Source organism: Hibiscus syriacus, unplaced genomic scaffold, assembly GCF_006381635.1.
Source record: "Hibiscus syriacus cultivar Baekdansim isolate YM2019G1 unplaced genomic scaffold, ASM638163v2 tig00110926_pilon, whole genome shotgun sequence".
Lineage (NCBI taxonomy): Eukaryota > Viridiplantae > Streptophyta > Magnoliopsida > Malvales > Malvaceae > Hibiscus > Hibiscus syriacus.
This window is the reverse complement of record NW_024062913.1, coordinates 370,445-397,949: the sequence shown is the minus strand read 5'-3', so window position 1 is coordinate 397,949 and position 27,505 is coordinate 370,445. Positions and strand designations below refer to the sequence as shown.

The 27,505-nt window shown below is 37.3% G+C and overlaps 1 protein-coding gene and 2 long non-coding RNA genes across 3 annotated transcripts; 2 read left to right on the top strand and 1 right to left on the bottom strand.

The window, feature by feature from the left end:
* Positions 1–309: 309 nt before the first annotated feature.
* Positions 310–718, top strand: LOC120146459. The gene is made up of 2 exons (XR_005518223.1): positions 310–382; positions 662–718. It is a non-coding gene; the product is annotated as an uncharacterized LOC120146459 (long non-coding RNA).
* Positions 719–8,342: 7,624 nt separating this feature from the next.
* LOC120146454 lies at positions 8,343–9,099 on the top strand. The gene is made up of 2 exons (XR_005518222.1): positions 8,343–8,578; positions 8,862–9,099. It is a non-coding gene; the product is annotated as an uncharacterized LOC120146454 (long non-coding RNA).
* Positions 9,100–11,981: 2,882 nt separating this feature from the next.
* Positions 11,982–13,575, bottom strand: LOC120146465 (anthocyanidin 3-O-glucosyltransferase 6-like). The gene has a single exon (XM_039160010.1). The coding sequence runs from the start codon at positions 13,471–13,473 to the stop codon at positions 12,028–12,030; it is 1,446 nt and encodes a 481-aa protein (XP_039015941.1). The 5' UTR covers positions 13,474–13,575; the 3' UTR covers positions 11,982–12,027.
* Between the last annotated feature and the right edge of the window lie 13,930 nt (positions 13,576–27,505).

The window sequence follows — 27,505 nt, the reverse complement described above, 5'->3', positions numbered from 1 at the left end:
TAACAGTGACCAAAATGAAAAAATACGGTAAAATTAGAGGTATTTATGATGCAATTAGACCATTTATATTGTCTATATATACTACTTTTAAGCTTTTTTGTTTCATTTCTCACAAAAACCCAAAAAAAATGGGGAGGGTTCTCTCAACTCTCCCCCAGCCGGTTCAACGCCGACAACTCTTATCGGCCCAGCTGTCGCTCCGGCCGCCGTGCACGGTGGCCGGAAATCTCCAAACAACCCCAAAATTTCCCAAATACTCAGATCTAGTCCCCTATGCCTAGATCTAGGACTAAAAACCTCTAAAACAACCTAAATGACTAAAAAAACTCCCCGACCATTCGGTTTCCACTTGCCCCGACCACCGCGAAGATCTCAGACCAAGGTAAAATATTTTACCCTCTCGGTTTTTTATATTACACATGAAAAATAATTTTTTTATATCATTCGAAAACTAAAAAATAAATAAGAATACCTAAAAAATTGCTCTTTTATTGCTTTTTTGTTGTAGATCTGGAAATCTCAAAAATCCCCTACAATTATTTCCTTCGTTTCTGTTCGAATTCCCCCTCCTCTTCTTTCATATTTTGATCGGGTTTATATAGACCGATTTCAACATTAAAAAAATACAAATTGATGGGTGATTTTGAGCCAATTTCTGCAGGGAACAAGGATGATGGGAGTAGGTGTGGTGGGTGAACTGCCTTTGACTTCTGATGCTGAAAAATGGTGATTACAACTGCCTCTATTTGCTCATTGTTGTGAAACGGGAATGGAGCAAAGATAATAAAGCACCATTTTTCATCTTGGTCTCTTCTTGTCACGCTGTGATCTTCGTTCTAATGGTTGAGTCTTCATCTTCAGTTCTTCTGATTATGAGTTCTTCTCATCCTGGTCTTTCCACTGGAAATGTTGATCCCTCTAGAGAGGTGTTGCCGATTCAACTCCATATGTCATGAATCGAGCAAGAAGTTGAAGCTGATCCAACTCCTTCTCCTTCTGTGATAGAATCGAGCTAAAAGTTGGCGCTGATCCAAATCCTTCTGCGATGGATTTGAGCGAAAATAAAAATGTCGATCCACCTTCTTCTGTAATGAAATCGAACGATATGTCGATGCTGATCTACCTCATTCTGTGATAGAATCGAGCAAAAAGTTGACGTTGATCCAACTCCTTCTGCGATGGATTTGAGCGAAAATAAAAATGTCGATCCACCTCATTCTGTGATAGAATCGAGCAAAAAGTTGACGTTGATCCAACTCCTTCTCCTTCCGTGATAGAATCGAGCAAAAAGTTGAACAATCTCTTCATTACGAATTATGTATTGGAAATGTTGATTGGTTTATCTTCTCTTTGAAGATTTTCAAACCTGCAAAAGATTATTATGTGTCAGTAATTTGTGTTTGAAGTACCCGAAGGTATTGACCCAAAAGTACTCAAATTTTGCTGAGATCCACATTTTCAATGATTGAAAAGTGGACTAATTCTTTTCTGAAATCTTTTTCTTCACTATCCCAAGTGAAATAAATAAATAAAAATTTCGAGGGAAACTGTCTATATAGAGATAAAACTTTGTTTCCAGAGAAACTGTCTCAAGGGAGAAAAAATTCATTTAGAGGGAAATGATCTTAAAGATTTGTGTTTCAAGAAAAATGTCTCAAGTGAGACAAAATTTTCTGTTTCGAGGGAAACTATCTCAAGTGAGACAAAATCTTCTGTTTTGAGGGAAACTATCTCAAGCGAGATAAAATCTTCTGTTTCGAGGGAAAATATCTCAAGCGAGACAAAATCTTGTGTTTCGAGGGAAACTATCTCAAGCGAGATACAATCTTCTTTAAAAACAATCTTAAGTGAAGTGAAATGTTTTCTTTCGAGTAAAAATTATCTCAAGCGAGACAAATCTTTTTAAGAAAAACAATCTCAAGTGAGATAAATCCTCTGCATTAAATGAGACTGTTCAAGCGAGACAAAATTTGTTTCGAAATGTTGAATCTGAAGATGATTGTTCCCTCTTTTGAGGACGTCTCATTGTCTTGTAATCTCATCTTCTCCTGAAAGATTTGTAAAATGTATCTGGATGTAACTATCCTGATGATGGATGTTTGATGCAAAAATGCAAATTCATGTGTGTAATGCATGTTTTTCTTGATTAATAGCAGTGAAAAGGTGCTCATGCAATCCTGGTTCTCTTTTTGATATGTTCGACTTCATTCTTCTCTCACACCAAGGTGTACCATCGCATTTCTTTGTAAACATCTATTTTCTTGGCTCCCTAACATTCAAATTCTTTGCCCCAATTTCTGATTCTGAGTTTCTAGGTCTGAAGGACCTCTGTCAATTTCCAGGCTAGACTCTCCAAAGAGATTGTCCTGTTTAAAAATGTTTTCGTTCTTTTTATTTTCAAAATATGGAAAGTTTGTTTAAGAAAACGTCATTCTTTTAGGCTCACAATTGAAGCAAATCTCAGAACATGAGTTCAATAAATATCAAGAGAATCAACAGCTCTTTTAATCTTTCAAAGTTATACCTCTTTGCCAAGTATAAAAATTGATGGGTTGGTTTCAAGTTAGCTCCCTTAAGTTTCTAAGGTTTCAATCATCAAAATGTCATCTCTTCTTCGGTCTTCGACATGCCCCTCTTCTTTAGCTTGACTTTTTAATCAGATGCGGACAAAATGACGCAACTAGTATAATCAATCACTAGATTTTCTAGAAAACTTCTGTTTTGGTTCTCTAAAATCTTTCATTTGTTCAAGCTTCATAGACTTCCTTTAACAAAGGTAGTGTAGGGACATCATTCTAAACATAAAATTCCTGCGTGCTTGTGTGAGGTTGACTATAACAAGTGTTCCCCGATTCCCTTAGTCCATTTTCATCGAAACTCATTATTAGATCAATTTGATTTAATTTGCCATTTTCAGCTAGCTTAATTCAGCTTTATTGTATATACCTTATATTTTCCCTCATTGGGCTAGCTGAAGGGTTCGTCTCATCACAAGATCTTTGACTTGACAATTACAGTGGAGCAAACATCGAATTGCCGAGTATCCGAATAATGTCATGGTTTGAATGCAATCTATTCATAAAGACAGGGCTTTTGAGTTACCTCTATAACCAATTGCTTTAGCAGAATAGCTCATCTTTATTATATAATATATATTAATAATTTATTAGCCTTTCGAGTATTCAGATTTAGAATTTCTTAAGTTTATCGAGAAGAACCTGTTATAGTCTATGTGTCCTTGATTGTCAGGAAATCTCATATTTAGAGTTCAGTTCCCAAACAACTGACCTAAACTAAATTCATCTACTCCACCATTTCATTTGCGAAGACTAGTATCATCACTGAACGTCTTCAGCAGAAGTGTAGTCTAGGTAGTTCTGCAATGTCATACACAAGAGATGCCCCATGTTGTCCGCTCCTATTCATACCTGAATGTCAAGCCTTTAGTCGTTTCCTCATGAGAGGAGAAGGTTATAGTGGTCCCTGCAAGAGAAGGGTATGGGGTTCAAGTGTATCATCTGTGGTAAGGTCAAGGGTATTTGTTTTATTAGTTTTCAATATTTCAATTTATCAAAGATCTATAACTCTGATTCTTAAAAGAGCTTTTAATCCAGTGGATATTTAAAGAATTTCGAGTCTGAAAATTATTCTTTGCTTATAACCTCAGAAGGTAGCATTTTACTTAAAATGTTTGATTGTCAAGTGACTTACAAATTTTTTAACGAAAAGAGAAAGAAAATAAATTCAAACAAGACAATATGCGAGTGCATCAAAAGTTCGTAGTGGTTGCAATGATTTTTCTCGGTTTGCATCAGAATGCTCTATCATCCTTCGAATGTCCATGCCCCTGAATCGATTAAGTGTTGAACCTTGTGCTTCAATACCCCACAATTCTCAGTAGTATGCCCCGAGCTTCCCATGTGATAGCTACATACTGCATTAACATCATGCCCCTCAGGAAATGAAGGTTCTTTCGGCTTAGACATAACTGGGGTCACGAGATTCTTCTCAACTAGTATTGGGAGCAGCTCTTCATATGTCATTGGAATTTCACCGATAGGGGTCTTCTCTCGGGTCATTTTATAAGGTTTGGTCCTACGATTAACTGAATAAGAACTCACTGTATTGACATCGACTCCTTTCTTAACTTCGATATTGTGAGAGCCTCCTATCTTACCATTCCTAATGGCATTCTCGATTAATTCCCCGGAAATGACCAGGTCGACAAAGTTCTTAGTAGCATTTCCTACCAGATGCCCCAGATATGGAGCCTTCAAGGTATTCACAAAGATAATTGTAGCCTCCTTCTCCAGCAATGGGGGTTGTACTTGTGATGCCACATCGCGCCATCTTTGGGCGTACTGCCTGAAGGTTTCGCTTTTCCATGTTTTGCAACATCCACCTGTCAGGTACCAGGTCAGTGACATGACGATACTGCTCCAAAAATGCTCGTGCCAAGTCCCTCCATGATTTAATTTGGGATCGAGTCAACTGATTGTACCATTTGACCGTATATCCAGTCAGACTATCTTGGAAGCAATGTATTAGAAGCTTCTCATTTTCAGTATAACCTGTCATTCTCCTGCAGAACATGGTGAGGTGGGCCGATGGGCAAGTGGTCCCGTTGTATTTTTCGAAGTCTGGTGATTTGAACTTCGGGGGTAATATGAGGTCAGGAACCAAACTTAGATCCCTTGCGTCACTCCCATAGAATTCATTGACTATCTCCTTGGATTTTACCATCTCTTCTATATTTTTCACTCTTTGGACAATCTTTTCCCTTTCAGCTAATTCATATAGGTCAGGGACCTCCATATTAGTACAACGTTCACCTGGCTTCAGCCCAGACGCAGCAGGAAAATCAATGGGGAATGAAGCTTCGACCTGATATTGTGGGTTCTCGACTGTGAAGTAGCCTGGTGATCTGATTTCTTGACGCGAAGAGGTGTGCTCTGGAATGTGAACATGTGTGAAACCCGGAGGATGTATGGGGTCTTCCATAGTGGTCTTTCCAGCAGTCAAATGTCCTCTAAACATTTCTTCCACCTTGTTCAGTAGATCGAGATGAGAGTTTGTGATACTAGCTTCCATTTGTGTCAACTTGTTTCTCATTTCTTCTTGCATCTCTTTCTGTTCTCTCTCAATTTTGGCTAACTTAACCTCTATTTCTTCCAGCATTTTATTTCGCATGCAGATGATAGGTGTTCTCGCTACTAGTGTAAACCTAGATCACTGCGATCGGAAACCTTATCTTATTATCATTATTTTAATGAATGAACGGTTTAATGTATGATTCGACAATGTATTGGTGAATGTAAATGTCATGCAAAATGAATGTATGCAAAAGACATTGATCCCAAAATAATTGTTTCTAGAACAATTTTTAAAAGATCGACAATGTCTCGGTACACTGGGGAAGTGAAAATCTGGTCCATCTGTAAGTTGCCTAGCTCCTGCAAGCATCTGGTACTGCATCGTCTTCAATGCTTCTACCTCACCTATTTCTTTCAGAAGTCTTTTTTGAGCTGGTTCGTGGTATTCAACTATTGGCTTCAGCGTTGAATCTTCTTGAATTCAACTTGTTACCTCAGCAGGTATACGTCCGGCTCGTCTCCTTGGTAGGTAGACTCTCTCTAGCTACTCGATCTAACGTGGAGCATCTTCGAAATCATGTCGATCCCAGAGAAAGACATTGTTGTGGTATTGTTTTTCAAGAACCTTCTAAATGATCAGTTATTTAAGGATCAATACCTTTGAATGATATGTCATGTTCATGCAAAAATGCAATAAGAGCAGACAAAAGGAAACCAATGTTAGTAGAAACAAAAGAATCAAGTTAGTTGAAAAGATTAGTCCAAATATGTAATCTTAGCAAAAATAAATAAATATGACTCAAAGTTGAGACTGAAAAAACAAACATACAAAGAAAATTAATAATCCTAACCGCATGCGTTCTAGTTCTCCTAGGTATCCACATAGCTCTAGTGGGGTAGGCTTACTAAATTCTCTATATGAGGTTGGGTTCTAGCAAAGGTTCCCAAGCTATCTTTACAACCTGCTAAGGTTGCCCCCCGATTCTGACCCGTTACAGACTTGCGAATCAGGTTCAACTCAGGGGATCACACCACTAAAAGCGTACCTCGGATCCGATATCCGGATAGGCAACTTAGGGTGCTTTCCAGAGATACTTTATCAGACCCACACAAGGAAGCCCAATGCTCCTCGTGAGGTGTGACGTTTCTCCCTACTTAGGTAAACCAAGTTTGAGCTCGGGTTTAGAGCTATGATATGCAACAATCCTAAATATTCATAAAAATGTAAGCATTAACCAGAGTGAAATCTATTTTTTTCTTTTTTGAAATAACATAATGAACAGTAAATTAAATAAGATCGAACTCGTAATTTCCAAAATAGTAAATACATGGTAACCAACTCGTGGCTTGATTCTCAATTTGTTTTAAAAACAAAACTCCCCAGTAGAGTCGCCAAGCTGTCGACACCGTTTTTCGCCTAGGTGGGGAAAGACCGATACCTACTCGGGGTTTTCTCTTTGAAAATCGTTTAAAAATGTGAGGAGTCGCCACTAATCATTTAAGGTGAGATTGGAACACCATAAAAATCGGGTGATTTTAATAAAATATTTTATTTTAATAAAATATCGAGTTTTGGGGTCTGCAAAAATCCAAAAATCAGGTTCGGGAGTCGGTTACGCGTGGGGAAGGATTAGCACCCCCACAAGCGCCCAAAAATTGGTACCTAGTTGGTTACCCTATATTTAAAATTGGAAATTTTTAATTCGATCTTTATTTAACTTAAAAATCATTAAGGATGCAGAGTTTGAAAAGGATATTCGTTTATTGAAACCGATAACATTCGCCCCCGAGCGTAAATGCGGGAGATCAGCTATTGTGTCTAATAACCGAACATTGCCTCATTTTTAGAAAACATGATGTGGTTTTGAAAAGGATGTCGACTTATTTAGAGAATTACCAGTAGTCACCCTCTAAGCATGATCGCGGAGGATATACTATTAACTCCTTAATAAATGAACAACGCCTTAAGTTTTAAAAACAATGCAATAAGAGAAATTTTATTTAATCCTAATTATACTAAAAATAAATTAAGGCTTTTTCTAACCTATGATGTCAAATTATGAAAATGAAAGAACCTAGGGGCTCAAGCCTAAGAACGTAGATTCTAATATTAATCCTATTTCATTTTAATTAATTATTGATAGAATAACTGAGATGGTCCCTCGAGCGTTTAAGCGAGGGCCGACTCGAATTATCCCCTAAATTAAAAGACTAGTTTGAAATCTAATCTAAAATAGAGGCTAATATCAACTTAAACTAATTTTAATAAATATTGCAATTCGAATAATTAGATTGAAACCTTAAGCAAAAGCGATGACCAAATTAAGAATTCTCCTAATTTAAGTATAAAAATTTCTAAGTTATGACTAAAATGCAAGAAATCTAAGTCTATAGGTTTAAATCTATAATCTTAGGCTCTAATTATGGACTAAATTGAAAAGAATCTAAATCTGAAGGATTTCATCTAAAATCAAGTATCACAGCACTAAATTAAGCAAACTTGGAATCATAATTTAAAATAAATAAAAGAACACATTTATAAACCAAGTAAATGATAAAAACTTAATAAATGCAAATAAAAAATTAATTAACACGATGAGAAAATGAAATAACCAAATATAAGATAAATAATAAATGGAAAAGAAATCAAATAAACATGAATCCACCAAATCCTAAAAGCTTAAATGGAAACTAAAATAAAGACAGGAAATACTATGGCATTAACGGTCAAGTTTAAAAAGTGTGCAAAAATATATAGACAAAATCAATTAACTTTAGCAATTTGTGAAGTAGTTTTCGGATGGGAATCATTAACAGACTAAAAATATACTAGATTACAATGCAAACATATGGAAACAAACATATAAAAGAAATATTATAATCAATAACATTCCAGGTAAATAATCACAATTCTATTTAAAGTGTGGATCTTATAGTATAATTGTTTAGTGCATAATATTTACGTTTATACCTATTTCTATATACATGACTATAATATAATTAATATATGAGTATTTAAAAAAAACTAAATTAAAACAACGATAAACTTATAGAGACTAAAATAGTGGATTAACCAAAAATATCAAAACACAAACAGAAAATGGAAAATCACGAAAATGGTCCCTAATAGTGACCAAAATGAAAAAATACGGTAAAATTAGAGGTATTTATGATGCAATAGACCATTTATATTGTCTATATATACTACTTTTAAGCTTTTTTGTTTCATTTCTCACAAAAACCCAAAAAAAAATGGGGAGGATTCTCTCAACTCTCCCCCAGCCGGTTCAACGCGCGCAACTCTTATCGGCCCAGAACGAGGGCCGGAAATCTCCAAACAACCCCAAAATCTCTCAAATACTCAGATCTAATCCCCTAAACCTAGATCTAGGACTAAAAACCTCTAAAACAACCTAAATGACTAAAAAACTCCCCGACCATTCGGTTTCCACTTGCCCAGACCACCGCGAAGATCTCAGACCAAGGTAAAATATTTTATCCTCTCGATTTTTTATATTACACATGCAAAATAATTTTTTTATATCATTCGAAAACTAAAAATTAAATAAGAATACCTAAAAAAAATTGCTCTTTTATTGCTTTTTTGTTGTAGATTTGGAAATCTCAAAAATCCCCTACAATTATTTCCTTCGTTTCTGTTCGAATTCTCCCCCCTCCTCTTCTTTCATATTTTGATCAGGTTTATATAGACCGATTTCAACATAAAAAAATACAAATTGATGAGTGATTTTGCGCCAATTTCTGCAGGGAACAAGGATGATGGGAGTAGGTGTGGTGGGTGAACTGCCTTCGACTTCTGATGCTGAAAAATGGTGATTATATAAACCTATATTTTTGTACTGCTATGTTAAGCCGACCATTAGAGAAATCACAAACAATCACTAATCAATAATCATATTGTATTAATATCCGTGTGTACTAAGTTGATTGTAGGCCTAAACATGGCCTTATATTTAGTGAGGATATAAAAATTTCAAGCTTATTAGATTGAACTTGAACATTTTAAAAGCCATGATGAGTCCAAGTTAGGATTAAACCCTGTTAAATGTCACAACACTCAGCACGAAGAAATGTTGAGTATCTAACATGTTTCGAAGTCTTGTAACTAAGGACAGAACTATATTAATCATTAAAAGAGATTTGTTATTAAATCCTATTTCTTTTTATAAAAGTTTAATTTGGTGTAACAATGGTTCCAGAAAAGGCTTTGATTCAACACTGTTTCGATATGGCAGCTATCGCCATGATAAGTGGTTGAATTAGTTACTATTTTATCTTTAATTACTCTTTGTTCGTCGATTTTTATTGTTGATTTGGGTTTTTCTATTCATTTGCTGTACAAGACGTTGGATTGTAGAAACAATGCTAAAATGGTGCAATTCTGTATTTTTTTTAATTTTCTAGAATCAATGCTAGACTAGTGGGCTATACTTTGGGTATGAAAACGATTGACGTGGTTCTCTATCTATAACTTTTAGAAGGTGCAATCAACGTTTCTAGAAAGTCGAATAATTTAGCCGCAATTTAAAATTCGAATTAGGAATTATCTTTTTTTATTCTTAGGATTTAATTTGAATATTCTCAAGAATCATCTTTTGTTATTTTTCCCTTAATTTTTAGGGTGTTAGAGAACTATAAATACCTCTTGGGGCAAGCATCAAATATATCTCATTTTTCTCCAATTACTTTGTTCTTTGTTTTCTTTATTTTATAAAAAAATTTCTTTTCTTTCGCTTTTTACTTTTTATTTTTATATCATTTAAAAATGCTAAGTATGATTTCTATCATACTTAGTTAATTTTCTCATAAGCCGAAGGCTGAAGCGATGACTCAATTCTTATCATTAGAATTGAAAAACACTTAATACCCTTTGGGTGCGTTTGGTTCACGGAATGTAAGATTACTAGTAGGAATAAAAGATTACCGGGAAATAAGATTATTGTGAATGATGTATTTTGTGTTTGGTTGGTTTAGCAGGAATGTAAGATTAAATTGTTTGGTTAAATGAATAAAAGATTATTGAAATGTATATTTTACCAAATTGTCCTTATTATATATTTGTTTTTTAACAAGTTGAATTATACTATAATATTACTATAATTAATTTATATATTTTCTTTAAAGATTTTAAATTCATAAAATTTATATATATATTTTTTTACAAAATTGAAAAGATAAATAGGTTTAATGAAAGGGTAAAATTTTATTTTAACCCTAGAACTTCATATAAAATTCTAATTATTGACTTTTTTTTTGTAAATCTAAAATAGTTTAAGGATAAATTTGTAATTTAATCTTCGTAGAATTTTTATTATTCAACGATAGAAGAAGGATATTTTTGAAAAAAAAATTAAGGGTATTTTAGTCCAAAACGCCGGTAATCCAAGAATACCCAAGGGAATGTGGGTAATCTAATTCCGGTAATATACCACAAAAAATCCACTGTTGGTAATAAAAGATTACCGGGGGCTGAGAATGCTGGCCAACTAAACGGGGGAATGAAGATTCTATTTCCCGGGTAATCCCATATGTCGTAAACCAAACGGCCCCTTCGAGTTACATTGTCAATTTTCTGCAAAATTTGATTGGCAATTGACATTTCCTTTAAAAATCCTAACGCTTTCAAATAAAAAATAACTTGTTGGCTTGTTAGTTTTTTCGATTTAAAATTGAGAGGAAGGATTGGCTTGTAGCACATTTGACTTCCTGTGAACACACTTAACAGTGGTCCGCTAAGGGAAGTTGAGATCGAATTTGATTCTCATTGAAGCAACATAGTCTGAGTTGAGTTTTTCCAAATCTTTAAACTAAGTTGGTGCTAGTGATGATAGTCATTCAAAGATTGATTTTGGATTGCCAATTTACCAGAGAGAAAAATAAGTTACTGGGGTTGGGTCTTTAGACTGCAATCAACATGGATCTAAAGTGAAAAAAATTCTTATTTAATGATCAACGAAAATTGAGGCAAAGCGAAGCATGAAACTACTTTTATCAAATTGATATTTCATCTCAACTTTTACATTTTTTTACTTAGATTAAAATATTTATTTTACTTTATTCAATTCCTTTCAACAAATCCTCTATTTTTCTTTTAATTTTTTTTCTAGATCAAGACCAAAGGCTTCTTCATAAGAGGCTTCCTTAATCCCTTAAGATCGACCCTTACTCTTTTTACTACTATTGTTATTTATATTTCTTTTGAGTTTAAGGAAATTTATTTTATAGTAAAATAATGTTTGTTAAATTGGCGTTATTATCGGGGACTTCGACAAAGTTACCGATTCAGTTGGTTTTGATTTATGACCAGAAATAATCTCGGAGAGCTAGTAGATTTTGAACCTGAAATCGAAGCAATAACCCGAAGAACACGTGGACTAACACTTCAAGAAAATAGGAAACAAAGCGTGCAATACCGAACAGTGAAGATAGATCCATGACAGTGTTGGTTCGGGGGTTTGGCCGATGTTCTTCATCCGAGGTTAATAATATAGCCAAGTCTCTTCAAACTGTGTGAAATATGATGCCATTGCTTTGCTGTGTCTGAAAATCTTATACTCTGTGGCTTACACTAACACACAATAAAAGCAGCGACCAACACTCCAGGACATGCAAGGTGCATACATACATATATCACGATCGTATCTTTGTTTTTGTAGTATCGTTTCATCAATTTGTTTGGTTCGCAAACGAGTTTGGTTCGCAAACGAGTTCCGTTCACATTCTAAATTCTAATAGCTCAAGATTACAATCTGCACAAATAAAATACTAACCAAGAGACTCACAAAGATCAAGCTACACTCGGTCTTTTCACAACATCACACACTAATTACTTGAATTACAAATACAAATATATTTAACTTCTTCATACACTGACAATGTATTGAAATTTTCATGATATCCATAAAGGAAGCTTTCATGACATATTGGTGATGATATCACTGATAAAACGATATAACATAGCGTGTGAAGATCCGCCATCCATTAAAGTCTTTCTACTCTTATCACTCATTTTCTTCATCCTGTCTCGAACATCACTGTCATGCCCCATCAACAACTTAATTCCCCTCTCTATCTCCTTAGCTTTTATAATTTCAACCCCACCGTCATCAATCTTATAATCCATTTTAAGCTCTACTGCTAATCCCGACTCCCTCACCAATGTCAAAGCATTCAATTGTTGTTCCGAATAAAGTGGCCATGCCATCATTGGCACTCCAAACCATATACTTTCTAGCATTGAATTCCAACCGCAATGCGACACGAACCCTCCAACTGCAGGGTGGCCCAAGATGGCCACTTGTGGTGCCCAACCAATGATCTTACCAGTTTCAGCTGTCCGATCTAAAAATCCTTTTGGTAAAATCTCCTCCACGTTCTCGTAATCAGTTGAGCTACGTGCCATGTTTATTACTTGTTTCCCCGGTCGTCGTAAAGACCACAAGAATCGGTGCCCACTCTGCTCTAGTGCGTAGGCGATTTCTTTCACTTGATTCGTATCAAAGCTTCCGTCGCTGCCGAAGCAGAGGAACACTACCGACGAAGGAGGTTGTTCATCAAGCCATTGCATGATTGAATCATAATTATGATGGACATTGCTTGAGCCTTCGAGATTCAATATGGGTCCCACCGGGTATATGGGCGGAACTTGAAGCTTACCGTTAGAAAAAGAGTCGACGGCATGGGATTCAAGCTCCGAAAACGTATTGATCAATACACCCTTCACTTCTCTTATCCCTTTGATCAAGTTACTGAACAACGTAAAACTTTCAGGCTGGAACATTACAGATGGAAATAATTTAATGGAAACAGGGTTGACATACGATGGAACTGTGAACTTAGTGTCCGAGTCTTTTAACTCGCCGAACTCAATCTTTTCCTCATCGTGAAGTGCTTGAGTGTAGTGGTGGAAGCCAAGAGAACCAGCACCCGAAGTGTAAAATGCATAACTGGGAACGCCGAACTCGTTAGCCAACTCTATCAAACAAGTTAATAACGAGTCGAGAACGAACCCGGCGAGTCGAGGTGAGTTGGGAACTGAGTTGGAGTGCTCAATCATGTTGGTGACGACTTCTTTCACAAGCGGTCCTATGGTTTGAGCTAAATTATTCAAAAACTTGAAAACATCTGCCTCTAGGTACGATTGAGACAGGTCAATGAATTGAATACTGTCAGTGGCGGTGGCGGTGGCGGTGAGAGAGTCAATATAGGCGCTGATTTTAGTGTCTTGCTGTGGCTTGACGGTAAGAATGGTGATAGAGAGATTAGCATTGAGATCTAATAAAAGTTTAGCCAATTGAACTGCAGATATCAAATGGCCCATTGCAGGCGCTGGGACAAACATTAGCTCCGCTTTCTTCATTATGGAAACGGAAAACAAGAGTTTATTATATGTGGAAAAAACAACGCAACACCCACAATGAAGATAGACCGATGGCAGTGTTGGTTCGGAGTTTGGCCGATGTTCTTCAGTTGAGGTTATTAATAAAGCTCAGTGCCGGCGAACTGTGTGAAGTACGAAGTCATTGCTTTTCTGCGGTTAAGGACCCACGTGGTTTTTTAAAATGTTATTTTCGTTAACTTGTTTGTTTATTAAATAATTATTAATAAGAAAAATGAAGAGTAATAAAATTATTAACTTATTTATAATAGAGAAAATAACCTCAGTGACCAAAAATCCTATATAATATACGATTTTAACCAACTTTTTTCGGATTTGCCAAAATGACCAACAAAATCGCAATGCGATCGCTAATTCGCAACGCGATCTCCATTATCGTAAATTCGCGTTGCATTTTCGCAATGCGATAGTTGAAAATCGCGTTGCGATGGTCTACAGTATCGTTGCGATTTTCCCAATTCGCAATGCGAATAAGTAAATCGCAATGCGAACTGGGAAAATCGCAATGCGATACTGACTATCGCAATGCGATACTGACTATCGCAATGCGATAATACAAAATCGCAACGAGATACTGACTTTCGCAACGCGATTCTTACTTTCGCAACGCGATTTACATAGCGCCATTCGTATTAACGCGTATTTTTTTTTTCAAATTCCAAACACGAATTTTTTCTTAATAAATCGGAAACTGAACCGTCCACAGTAATCGCAACTCATAACCTCAAACCCAAAAACACAACACTCAGCCCCATCTCCATCTATCACTCTCTACGGCGAAATCCGTCCCCATCTCCGAAGATTTCCGTCCCCATCGCCGGCGAAATCCCTCACAACCATTCACAGTCAAAAATCCCTCACAATCATTCAGAAATAGAAAATCAACCTCCGAGGGTTAGTTTTTTTTATTTTTATTTTGAATTTTTTGCATTATTTTAGGTTTTTCATATTGAGATTGATGATAAGTTTACTGGTAATTTCAATAATAGATTAACCATTTCACTTAGATTTCTTATTAAATTCATTCGATTGCTGCCAATACTGCTAAACTGTTTAGCCTGTGAAGTTAGTATTTGTCTTTGCTTTGTCTTTTGGTTGAAGTAATGCAGAAGAAGAATAGTTTCGAGAATGAAAATCGCAACGCGGAAATAACTATCGCAACGCGAAATAAAAATTCGCAACGCGAAACCAAAATCGCATTGCGATTTTCATTTCGCGTTGCGATTTTCATTTCGCAGTTGCGATTTTCATTTCGCGTTGCGATTGTCTGGTCGCGATAGTCATTTCGCGTTGCGATAGTCATTTCCGCGTTGCGATTCTCATTATCTCGTTGCGATTTTCATTTCAACCAAAAGACAAAAACAGTGTTGCAAATTTTAGTTTCAAGAATAAACTACTATTTATGTTTATTGTTTTGTTTTTGGTATATCTTGACAGTGTAATTTTTGGTATATCTAACTTGGTATGTTTATTGTTTTTTTGTAGAAATTTTTTTCGGCTTCATTGACATTAAGGAATAAAGTTAGCCTAGCCACTACAATTGCTTCGAAGCTTTCACCTGCACAAAGAAAATTGTTTGAAGAAACCTGCTTCGGGCCATGGCTGAGAGTACAGCATCCGGGTGGAGATGCTAGTTTGACCCATTTGTGGCTTCAGACCATGACTAGCGATCTACCCGACAGTATACAACGTGGTGAGGAAGAGATATGGTTTCATTTTCCACCGGCGTATACTTGTTTTGGGCGGAAGGAGTTCTGCTTAATCACTGGTCTACGATTCGGACACGATGATGTAGGCCGGTACACTCGTCATATCACCCGCCCATCATGGTTATCCAGGGTTTTTCCTGATGAGTCAATAGAGAAGCCGAACTTACACGTCGACGACATGAAGAAATTGTTTAATAAGAAAGATGGTTTTACTCGGATGAATGACGTCGATGTTGTCCGAGTATGCCTTCTACTACTTTTGTATGCCGGCTTTTTAGGCAGAGAGGCCAGACAACCTATTCCTCAGGAGCTAATATTATTGGTAGAGGACCTAAATGCATGGAATCTGTTTCCGTGGGGTTCGTATATATGGAAAGCTACCTGGACTAAGTTGTCGTCTGCCTTTGATGACCGCAAAAGTTTACGGGGCGATGGGTCGAAATACACTTTGTCAGGCTTTGTTTGGGCCTTTAAGGTAAGAATTTCTATATAATGTTTTCAAAATTATAATTAATTATTTAACAATTACTAATGTTTGTTATTATATTGTTTGTAGATTTGGATATTCGAGGCTTTCCCCAGCATGCGGACATATGCATTAAAATCCTCAGATGATATTCCTAGGGCTATTTCCTGGAAGAGGAAACGTATGTTGGATTGGGAAGACTTAATACCATATGCGACAATAAATAATGTAAGTTAACACAAATACTATCATATATAAACAAGTTATTAATAGTAGACGTTTAACTTTGTTTTAGTTTTTATATTTTTAGGAGGCCAACACTCCATTAATGAGACTGACACCCACGGAGGCTGAGCTTGCCACTGATTGGTGGCAAGCTAGTCAGCGTTTTTTTGATGGCACGAATGATGAGCAGCCTCCACTTCCTCTACTTCGAGATCCATCACCTCACCCAGAGCCATCACCTGATCGACCCGACTATACACCTCTACAACGAGAGCCATCACCTATCCCGTCACATCATCGAGTCTCTTCTCCACCATCACCTCATGATAGGCGACCGACAAAGATGCCACGACTTCTATCTCCCTGTTCTCCACCTCCACGGGATGAGTAAAGGGAGTTACGTGATGAGGTCAATGCCTTGCGTGAGGAGATCGGTACTCTACGCGATAACGATGGTGCATGGCGTGTGGAGGTGTCTACTTTACGTGGTGAGGTTGCCGCTCTACGTGAGATGGTAGTATCGTTGCAGAATGAGGTTCATACTCTACGCAACGAGGTAAGTTTAAGATTTTCCATATTTAACTTGATGATAAATTTACTCGTAATTTCACTTAAATTAACCATTTCACTTAGATTGCTTAGTAAATTTATTCGGTTGCTGCCAAAACTGCTAAACTTTTTACTTTAACACTGTGAAGTTAGTATTTGTCTTTGTTTTATCTTTTGGTTGAAAGTTTGAAATATATTTATCTTTGTTTTCACTGTTTAAATATCATGTCTGTTATTTACTGATATTTGTATTTTTATTTAGCGGACCGATAAGGTGGATGCTTTATGTCGGGTTTTTCTTGCACGACAGAGTTCACGCATCAGACGGCGTGCACGTGCTATTAAGTCTCCGTATACCCCAATAGTGCGAAGACACCGCAAGAAGAAGCCCGACTCGCCTATCATCCCTCAAGAGTCCACTCCTATCGTTGAAGAGGCCCCTATCATTCCTCGAGAGTCCCCTCCCACCGTTCAAGAGGCCACTGTCATCGTTGAAGAGGTCCCTCCCACCATTCAAGATCCCGATTCACATGGCGTCATATGTAGGATTCTTGAGAAACCCTCTGACGTGCCGGACATGATGGATTCAAGTTGGCTCTCGTATGAGTTACCGGCCAGTACCATACCGGTATCTGAAGAGGAGAGGAAACAACTACCGGACACAATTCTGGATAACACCCTTTGGGCTAAGACCGCAGTTGATTTTTATCTACATGAGCGAAGCCAGGGGTGTTTCACTGACATATGCAAGCTCAATGATGATATCTATTTGTTGCTTGATCGGTCTTGGTGGGGCGTATTATTAGGGGTCGAAGACAATGGCTATTTCGATGGAGGGGTAAGTCTTATATTTTTCTTATATTTTCATTTGATTTTTTTTTGTAAATTTATGTAAGTTACTAATATATGTATTTTTTTGTAAAACAGCATATTGATGCGTGGGTATCACGTCTTCTAATAATTAGGAAACTTAAGGAAAATAAAAGAAATACACGGTATACAATTATGCCGACGTCTTTTAACGTCGTTCACTTGAAGAATCAACGAGATGAATCATTTGCGTTGGGCAATGGACAAGCTAAACTTTATCCTGCATGGTGGGAGGTCGATAAGGTTAGTGTTTATTTTAGATTGAGTTTAAAGGTATTCATAAATAAGTGCGCAAATGAATGAATTATTACTTATGATTGCAGGTGTTTATCCCTGTTTTGGAACGTAACCATTGGCTTCTCGTCGAGCTTCAGATCCCATCCCTTAAGGCAATAGTATATGACAGCATGATAAATTACATATCATTGGCTGATTTAAGAGATATTATTAAGGGATGGAGCTCTTATTTGGCTAAATACTTGGATGCAATAAATTATTGGACTCGTTCTGGAAACAAGAAGCCAAAGAAGCTCAATATTACAGTTAGCAGAGACGAGACCGCACCACAACAAACGAAATGACCCAGAGGGGATTGTGGGCCTCTCATATGCTTGGCGTTGGACCGTTTGATCACAGGAAGTATAAAGTATCTACCTCCCACCGATATAGATAGAGCTGCAGTAGGCTTGTGGTTTCGACATTATATGGCTAGATCGATATATACGAGACGCTGCCTACCTGCATCCGCGTTATAAAAATGTCCATAAACAATTGGTATGTTTATAGGCTTGTGGTTTGAAAATGTTTGGTTAAGTACCTAGAATTCAATAATTTGCTGTTTGTAGGTTTTAGATGTGTAGAAAGTGTTGTTTGAGCAAATATTTGGTTTATGCAGGTTAATCTCAGAAGTGAGCTGCGTGAAAATGATGTATGGCTGCAAAAGTTGATTCAATAGTAGAAGTGTTATTTTCTCTAATAATTATTGCTTATTTTTTGATTGTTTGTTTAATTGATTTGTAAAAGGTGATTTGTAAAAGTTGATTTGTTTAATTGATGTTAACATAATTCTTATTTGTGCTTGTTTAATTGATTGAAATGTAATGGTTGATTTTGTTGATTTCAATATGCATTATGTTGAATGCAAAAAGTACTATCGCAATGCGAAATGAAAATCGCAACGAGGGAATCGCAATGCGAAATGAAAATCGCAACGAGAAATTAAATTCGCGTTGCGATTTTCATTTCGCATTGCGATTCCCTCGTTGCGATTTTCATTTCGCATTACGAAATTAGCGTTGCGATTTTCATTTCGCATTGCGATTCTCTCGTTACGATTTTCATTTCGCATTGCGATAGTAATTTCCGCGTTGCGATGGACATTAAGATGATTGCCTATTAAGTGATAACAACTGGAACAGATCATAGCAATTTTCAAACACAAGTTACTAATACATGCCTAACTGAAAATGTTAAAAGTTCACACATAAAATCTACATAATACAACGTTTGCATTTAAAATCACCTAAGTTAACAGTCCCAAAAGGTGAAGCCAGTTGTGATTGGGATTTTAAAGATGATTGCGATTTTGATTGCCTTTTTCTTGACACCATATGAGCTTTGGATTTTGATGATGATCCATATTTTGGTAGAGGAAAAGATGATTGTGATGGCACTGGTGATCCACATGTCAACCTTGTATGACCACTTTCCTTGCACCGACTACATGTCGATCTCTTTTTCTCTTCACCCTTAGACGGTATACGATCGTGACTTTTTGGTCGGCCAGGTAGCCTTCTGTCCATGGCTGGTGGCAAAACTGTTTGTAAGTCATCTGGTATGTCCCACTCAGAAGGATGTGAAATAGGGTAGACAATCTCGGCATAAGTCTGTCGATATACTTCTGTAGTGTAGCAATCCATAGCGTATGTGCTTGAATCATCTTGGTTTAGATGAAGAGCAACTTTTATAACATGGCCACATGGATAACCAGATGTTTGCCATTTCATACAACTACACGTCCTTGCATTTAGATCGACAAGCCCATTTAAGTTATTATCCAGTACTTCAAACAAAGTGTTTGAACATGGTTCAACTCTCCATGACGTTGACTTCACAACACGTTTCGTTATCTTTTTCTCAGTCCATGGTGTAACACGATGTTCCAATGTTCCTGTAAATTTAAATAAATAATACTTAGTAAAATATATGATAAGTTACGAATTCAAAGAAATAATACCTGCATGGTTTCTTTTCTTGTAGTACCACTGTTGAATAGAGGCTCGAAAAAACTCCATTAACATAGTAATGGGTAATTTCCGGGAATGACGACTTAGAGCGTTAATTGATTCTGCACTATTAGACGTCATGAAACCATATCTTGCTCCAAGTTGATGTACTCTTGACCATCTTTCAAACCCGACATCTTCTAGTGTTTGAGCACACTGAGGCAAAACACGTCTTAAACAGTTTATATGCTTATTGAAATCCACTTCCCGATAAGCCTTTACAGCCTTCCAGTATGTCCATTTGTGCTTTTTTATACCAGCAGACCTTGATTTTAGATTTCTATACAAATGAACACCACAAAGTCCATGAAAAGCATCTGGGAAAATCCTTCTAACAGCGTTGTCAATTGAGTTTGCCCTATCGGATATGATTGTCAGATTGCTAATAGGACCTATGCAATCCCTAAGATTTCCCATAAACCATGTCCATGAATCAGAGGTTTCAGATTTGCCAACCCCGTAAGCTATTGGCAATATCCCATTGTTAGCATCCATGGCTACTGCTAATAAGTTTACTCCAAGGTATCGACCTTTCAAATGTGCTCCGTCAACTATAATAACTGGGCGCATGCAAGTAATAAACGAACGAATCTACAAAATAATATACACAAGAAATATAATCATTTAAATGTGAAATGCATGTAACTAACAGAAATGAGTCAACAGAATTATATTGATTTACTAACCGCAGCACCAATGGCGATAAACAGCAACTCAAAGCGTCCATCTCTATCTGTTTTGATATGAGTTACCGACCCAGGATTTTTCAGCTTTAAATTGTGACAATAAGCCGGCAGTTGGGCAAACGATGCTTCTGGCGACCCCCTCAACAATTCCAAGGCATAACATTTGGCTCTCCAAGCTTGAGAATATGATATACTAATCTTGAACCGAGCATTCATGTCAGTCATAATTTCATGTCTCCGATATACCCTGCCATTCAAAAACATTAACTCAGCCAGAAAACCACCCAACACCTTTTTGTTTGCCTGTCTATAGTGAGGAAAAACTTGGGTTCTTGAACATGTATGTTTATCAATAAAAGTCCTAACTTGAAACATTGCGCAATCTTTTATCCTCATTGCAATCATACGCCACGTACAGTTTTTGTCAATCGTACACCTTGTTTCGAAACGATCTTTGCTTGATTTGTTAACTTTTAGTTGATAGCCATCTTCCACACATTTCGTATACAAAGCTATCTTCAAGTCTTCCTTTGTATCAAAACAATCATCTTTCTTGATACGAATAACTTTTGTGTAACAATCAACTACTTTCTTTGCCAACTCTTCTTCCGGTAACTGAAGTAATTCTGGCATATTCCAGTTATACTCCTGTGGCATTTTCTTTTCTTCGGGGACTTTTTCTTCTTCTTTTTCTTCTTCAGGATTATATGAATTACAGAATGGATGTTCAACATGTTCATTCACAGTCGTAACTTCCTCCTCATTATCATCAACAACATCTTCCTCGGCAACGGGTGTTTCATCATCAAAATTCGGGTATTGACCAATATCAAAATCATTACACGCAGGGTATGTTTCTTCTTCTGAAACATCATCAAAATTCGTGTATTGACCAATATCAAAGTCCGGGTATTGACCAAGATCAAATTTCGAATACTGACTAGTACTCACAATTTTTTCTCTTGGCTCATCATCGTCTAATTGGTCAATACGAAAACCGAAATTTGGTGCTGAAAGTTGATTTGGATTTGGATTAGAGAAAGGCTGTGGGTTTTGAGACCCACTTAGTTGATTACTACCCGCTACTGACCCAACAATACTACTTCTAGGTTCAACAACATACAATGTAACATCATCACTTGAAACATTAATGTAAGCAATGAATCGTTCAACATCTTCATTGTCGGTTAACAAATAAACTTTACCATTTCTCTGATAAGATAGCCTAAATCCACTTAGGGGCTCTAAATTCAATTTCTTTGAAACACGTAACATTAGGGTTTCATAAGTTAACTTCTTTAATGACAGTTTTAGTTGAAGATTCATGGGTAAAGGCATATATTGTAAAACACCATGAACATTCTCCCATGACCCTCCAAAACACAAATCTATCCAAACATGATCAACATTAGATGATTTCATGGTTGTAACTAAACAAACGAGATGCGAAACTAAGACCTGTTGTCGGATGGGGAAGGATGTCGTTGGATATTGGAACGGATGTCGCCGGAGAGAGTGATAGATGGAGATGGAATGAGTTGCGATTTAGGGATTTAGGTTATGAGTTATTGCTGCTGCGTATATATACATACACAAAAAATTTGGCTTGCGAAACTAAAACCTGTTGCGAACTTTGAAACTCGCATTGCGATTCTGTATTATCTCGTTGCGAAAGTCAGAATCGCGTTGCGAAAGGCAATCATTTGACCATCGCAATGCGAACTGCAAATCGCAACGATAGAATCGCAATGCGAAATGAAAAAGGCAACGAGGATTAACATGCATAAACTTTTAACAATTATTATTGAATTCTAGGTACTTAACCAAACATTTTCAAACCAAAAGGAGTATATATGTTAACAAAACTTGCATTATGTGTATTTTATGTGTGCACTTTTAACATTTTCAGTTAGGCATGTATTAGTAACTTGAGTTTGAACATTGCTATGATCTGTTCAGTTGTCATCACTTATTAGACATTCATTTGACTATCGCAACGCGAAAATGGCTATCGCAACGCGAAAATGGTTATCGCAATGAGAAAATCGCATTGCGATTTTCTCGTTGCGATTTTCATTTCGCATTGCGATTTTCATTTCGCATTGCGATTTCATTTCGCATTGCGATTTCATTTCGCATTGCGATTTTCTCGTTGCGATAGCCATTTCGCGTTGCGATAGTCTGTTTTGCCTTCAACATAAAGCAGATTGAAAATCAACAAATCAACTATTACATTTCAACACAAATTATGTACACATCAATTAAACAAATCAACATTTACAAATCATCTTTTACAAATCAATTAAACAATCAAAAAATAATAATAATTCTTATTTCTTCATCAATTATTGAATCAATGAATCAACAACTTTGTGACCCCGTACATCCATTTCACGCAGCTCACTTAAGGATTAACATGCAGAAACCAAACATTTGCTCAAACAAGACTTCCTACACATCTAAAACCTACAAACAACAAATTATTGAATTCTAGGTACTTAACCAAAAATTTTCAAACCAAAAGGAGTATATATGTTAACAAAACTTGCATTTGACTTACCAATTAACAATGGACACTTTCATAACGCGGATGCAGGTAGGCAGCGTCTCGAATATATTGCTCTAGCCATATAATGCCGAAACCACAAGCCTACTGCAGCTCTATCTCTATCGGTGGGAGGTAAAAACTCTGTGCTTCCCGTCGTCAAACGCGCCAAGCAAAGGCATACGAGAGGACCACAATCCCCTCTGGCTCCCGGCGATTGCTGTGGCGCGGTCTCGTCTCTGACAACTGTGACATTGAACTTCTTTGGCTTCTTGTGTCCAGAATGACTCCAATACTTAATCCCATCCAAGAATTTAGCCAAATGAGAGCTCCATCCCTTGAAAATATCTCTCAAATCAGACAGTGATATGTGATTGATCATGCTGTCATACACTATTATCTTCAGGGATGGGAGCTGAAGTTGGACGAGAAGCCAGTGACGACGTTCCAAAACAGGGATAAACCCTGCGATCATAAGTAATAATTCATTTATTTGCGCACTTATTTATGAACACCTTTAAAAATTTAAAAAATAAACACTAACCTTATCGACCTCCCACCATGCAGGATAAAGTTTAGCTTGTCCATTGCCCAACAAAAATGATTCATCTCGTTGATTCTTCAAGTGAACTGCGTGAAAAGCCGTCGGCATTATTGTATATAGCGAATTTTTTTTATTTTTCCTAAGCTTCCTTATTATTAGTAGACGTGACACCCACGCATCGATATGCTGTTTTACAAAAAAATACATATATTAGTGAATTACATTAATTTTTAAACAAATTAATCAAAATCATATATAAGACAAATATAAGACTTACCTCCCCATCCAAATAGCCACTATCTTCAACCCCTAATAGCACACCCCACCAAGGCCGATCAAGCAACAAAAACATTTCATCGTTGAGTTTGCTGATGTCAGTGTAACACCCTTGGCTCCGCTCATGTAGATAAAAATCAACTGCGGTCTTAGCCCAAAGAGTATTATCCACAATTGTTTCCGGTAGTTGTCTCCTCTCCACTTCAGATACCGGAAGGGTACTAGTCGGTAACTCATACGAGAGCCAACTCTCATCCATCATGTCCAGGAACCGATGGGGGTTTCTCAATACTTCGATATATTACCCCATGTGAATCGGGCTCTGGAATGGTGGGAGGGACCTCTTCAACGATGACAGTGGCCTCTTGAACGGTGGGGGGGAATCTTGATGGAGAATAGGGGCCTCTTGAACGATTGGAGGGGACTCTTGAGGGATGACCGGTGAGTCGGGCTTCTTCTTGCGGAGTCTTCGCACCATTGGGGTGAACGGAGACGTAATAGCACGTCCACGCCATCTGATGCGTGAACTCCGTCGTGCAAGGAAAACCCGACGTAAAGCATCCACCTTATCGGGCCGCTAAAAAAAATTAATACATAAATCAGTAAATAAACAGACATGATATTAACAAAGACAAATATGTTTCAAACTAGCATTGTATTCACCCAAATCATTATTCTATCATAGTTCACAAAATGCTCAGATAACATTCCAGAAGTAAGCACTTATATAAACATTTAAAAGGACAACATATAAACATTCCAGAAGAAGAATAGTTTACTTTCGCAACACGAAACTTAAATTCGCAACGCGAAATGACTATCGCAACGCGGAAATGGCTATCACAATGCGAAATGAAAATCGCAACGACAAAATCGCAACGCGAAATGAAATCGCAACGACAAAATCGCAACGCGAAACACAAATCGCATTGCGATTTTCATTTCGCGTTGCGATTTTGTCGTTGCGATTTCATTTCGCGTTGCGATTTTGTCGTTGCGATTTTCATTTCGCATTGCGATAGCCATTTCCGCGTTGCGATAGTCATTTTCGTGTTGCGAAAGTAAACTATTCTTCTTCTGCAAATTGAAACTTGAATGGATTGCATTACTTCAACCAAAAGACAAAAACAAAACCAAAAACAAATACTAACAAAAACAGTTTAGCAGTATTGGCAGCAACCGAATGAATTACGAGTATGAAAAATCTTAAACTTACCTTGTTGCATAGAGTATGAACCTCATTATGCAACGATGCTACCATCTCACGTAGAGCGGCTACCTCACCGCGTAATGTAGACACCTCAACACGCCATGCACCATCGTCTTTGCGTAAAGTACCGACCTCCTCACGCAAGGCATTGACCTCATCACGTAACTCCCCTAACTCATCCCGTTGAGGTGGAGGTGGAGAACATGGAGATAAACGTCGTGGCATCTTTGCCGGTCGCCTATCTTGCGGTGATGGTGGAGAAGAGGCTCGATGATGTGACAGAATAGGTGATGGCTGTCGTTGTGGAGGTGTATAGCCGGGTCGATCAGATGATGGCTCTGGGTGAGGTGATAGCTCTGGGCGAGGTGATGGCTCCCGAAGTGGAGGCTGCTCATCAACCGTTCCATCAAAAAAACGCTTACTAGCTTGCCACCAATCAGTGGCAAGCTCAGCTTCCGTGGGTGTCAGCCTCTGTAGAGGAGTGTTGGCCTCCTAACAATATAAAAGCTCAAACAAAGTTAAACGTGTACTAGTAATAACTTGTTTATAAACATATGGTAGTATTTATGTTAACTTACATTATTTATTTTCGTATACCGTAGTAAATCTTCCCATTGCAAGGTCCGTTTCCTCTTCCAGGAAATAGCCCTGGGAATATCATTTGAAGTTTTTATTGCATATGTCTTCATGGCGGGAAAGGCCTCAAATATCCAAATCTACAAACAATATAATAACAAACAGTAATAATTGTTAAATAATTACTTATAATGTTGGAAACATCATATAAAAATTCTTACCTTAAAGGCCCAAATAAAGCCTGTCAAAGTGTATTTGGAACCATCGCCATGCAAACTTTTTCGATCATCCAAGGCAGACGATAACTTATTCCATGTAGCTTTCCATAAATACGAGCCCCACGGAAACAGGTTCCACGTATTTAGGTCTTCTACCAATTTGATTAGATCATTTGGAATAGGTTGTCTGGCCTCTCTGCCTAAAAAGCCGGCATGCAAAAGAATTAGAAGGCATACTCGGACAACGTCGACGTCATCCATCCGAGTAAAACCATCTTTATTATTCAAAAATCTTGTCAGGTCTTCTACGTGTAGACTCGGCCTCTCTAGCTCAGGAAAAACCCGGGATAGCCATGATGGGCGGGTAATGTGTCTAGTGTACCAACCTACATCATCGTGTCCGAAGCGTAGACCGGTGATTAAGCAAAACTCCTCCCGCCCAAAACACGTATACGCCGGTGGAAAATCAAACCATATCTCTTCATCACGACGTTGTATAGTCTCTGGTAGATCGCTAGTCATGGTTTGAAGAAACAGGTGTGTCAACATCGCATCTCTACCGGGATGTTGTACTTTCAGCCATGGCCCGAAGCATGTATCCTCAAACATTTTTCTTTGTGCAGGTGAAAGCTTCGACGCAATTGTTTTGGCCATGCTGACTTTATTTCTCAAGGTCAATTGAGCTGAATAAAAGTTCTACAAAAACAATAAACATAATAAATTAGATATACCAAAAACTACACTGTGAAGATATACCAAAAACAATAATAAACATAAATAGTAGTAGTTTATTCTTCAAACTTAAATATGCAACACTGTGAATTTCGTATTTGTCTTTGTTTTTTGGTTGAAGTAATGCAATTCATTCAAGTTTCAATTTGCAGAAGAAGAATAGTTTCTGAAAATGAAAATCGCAACACGAAAATGACTATCGCAACGCGAAACTAAAATCGCGTTGCGATTTGCATTTCGCGTTGCGATTCTTGGTTGATTTAATAAGCAATCTAAGTGAAATGGTTAATCTATTATTGAAATTACCAGTAAACTTATCATCAATTTCAATATGAAAAACCTAATAATAATGCAAAAAATTCAAAATGAAAATAATTAAAAAAACTAACCCTCGTTGGTTGATTTGGTTGATTTTCCATTTCTGATTGTGAGGGTGGCTCTGAGAGATGGAGATAGACGGATTTCGCCGGAGATGGGGACGGATTTCGTCGGAGATGGGTGAGAGAGTGAGAGATGGAGATGGGACTGAGTTGTGATTTTAGGTTTTAGGTTATGAGTTGCGATTACGGGATATACTGTGGACAGTTCAGTGTTCCAATATATTAATATTCATGTTTGGAATTTAAAAATAAAATACTTGGCCAGGATACTAATGACGCTTTGAAAATCGCATTGCGATTATGTATTATCGCGTTGCGAAAGTCAGTATTGCGTTGCGAAAGTCAGTATCGCGTTGCGAAAGTAAGTATCTCGTTGCGATTTTTTATTATCGCATTGCGATAGTCAGTATCGCATTGCGATTTTCCCAATTCGCGTTACGATTTACTTATTCGCATTGCGATTTTCCCAATTCGCGTTGCGATTTACTTATTCGCATTGCGAATTGGGAAAATCGCAACGATACTGTAGACCATCGCAACGCGATTTTCAACTATCGCATTGCGAAAATGCAACGCGAATTTGCGATAATGGAGATCGCGTTGCGAATTAGCGATCGCATTGCGATTTTGTTGGTCATTTTGGCAAATCCGGAAAAAATTGGTTAAAATCGTATATTATATGGGATTTTTGGTCACTGAGGTTTTTTCTCTTTATAATAAGT

Coding starts and splice junctions, on each gene's coding strand:
- LOC120146465 (XM_039160010.1), bottom strand. CDS start 13,473: ATGAAGAAAGCGGAGCTAATGTTTGTCCCAGCGCCTGCAATGGGCCAT.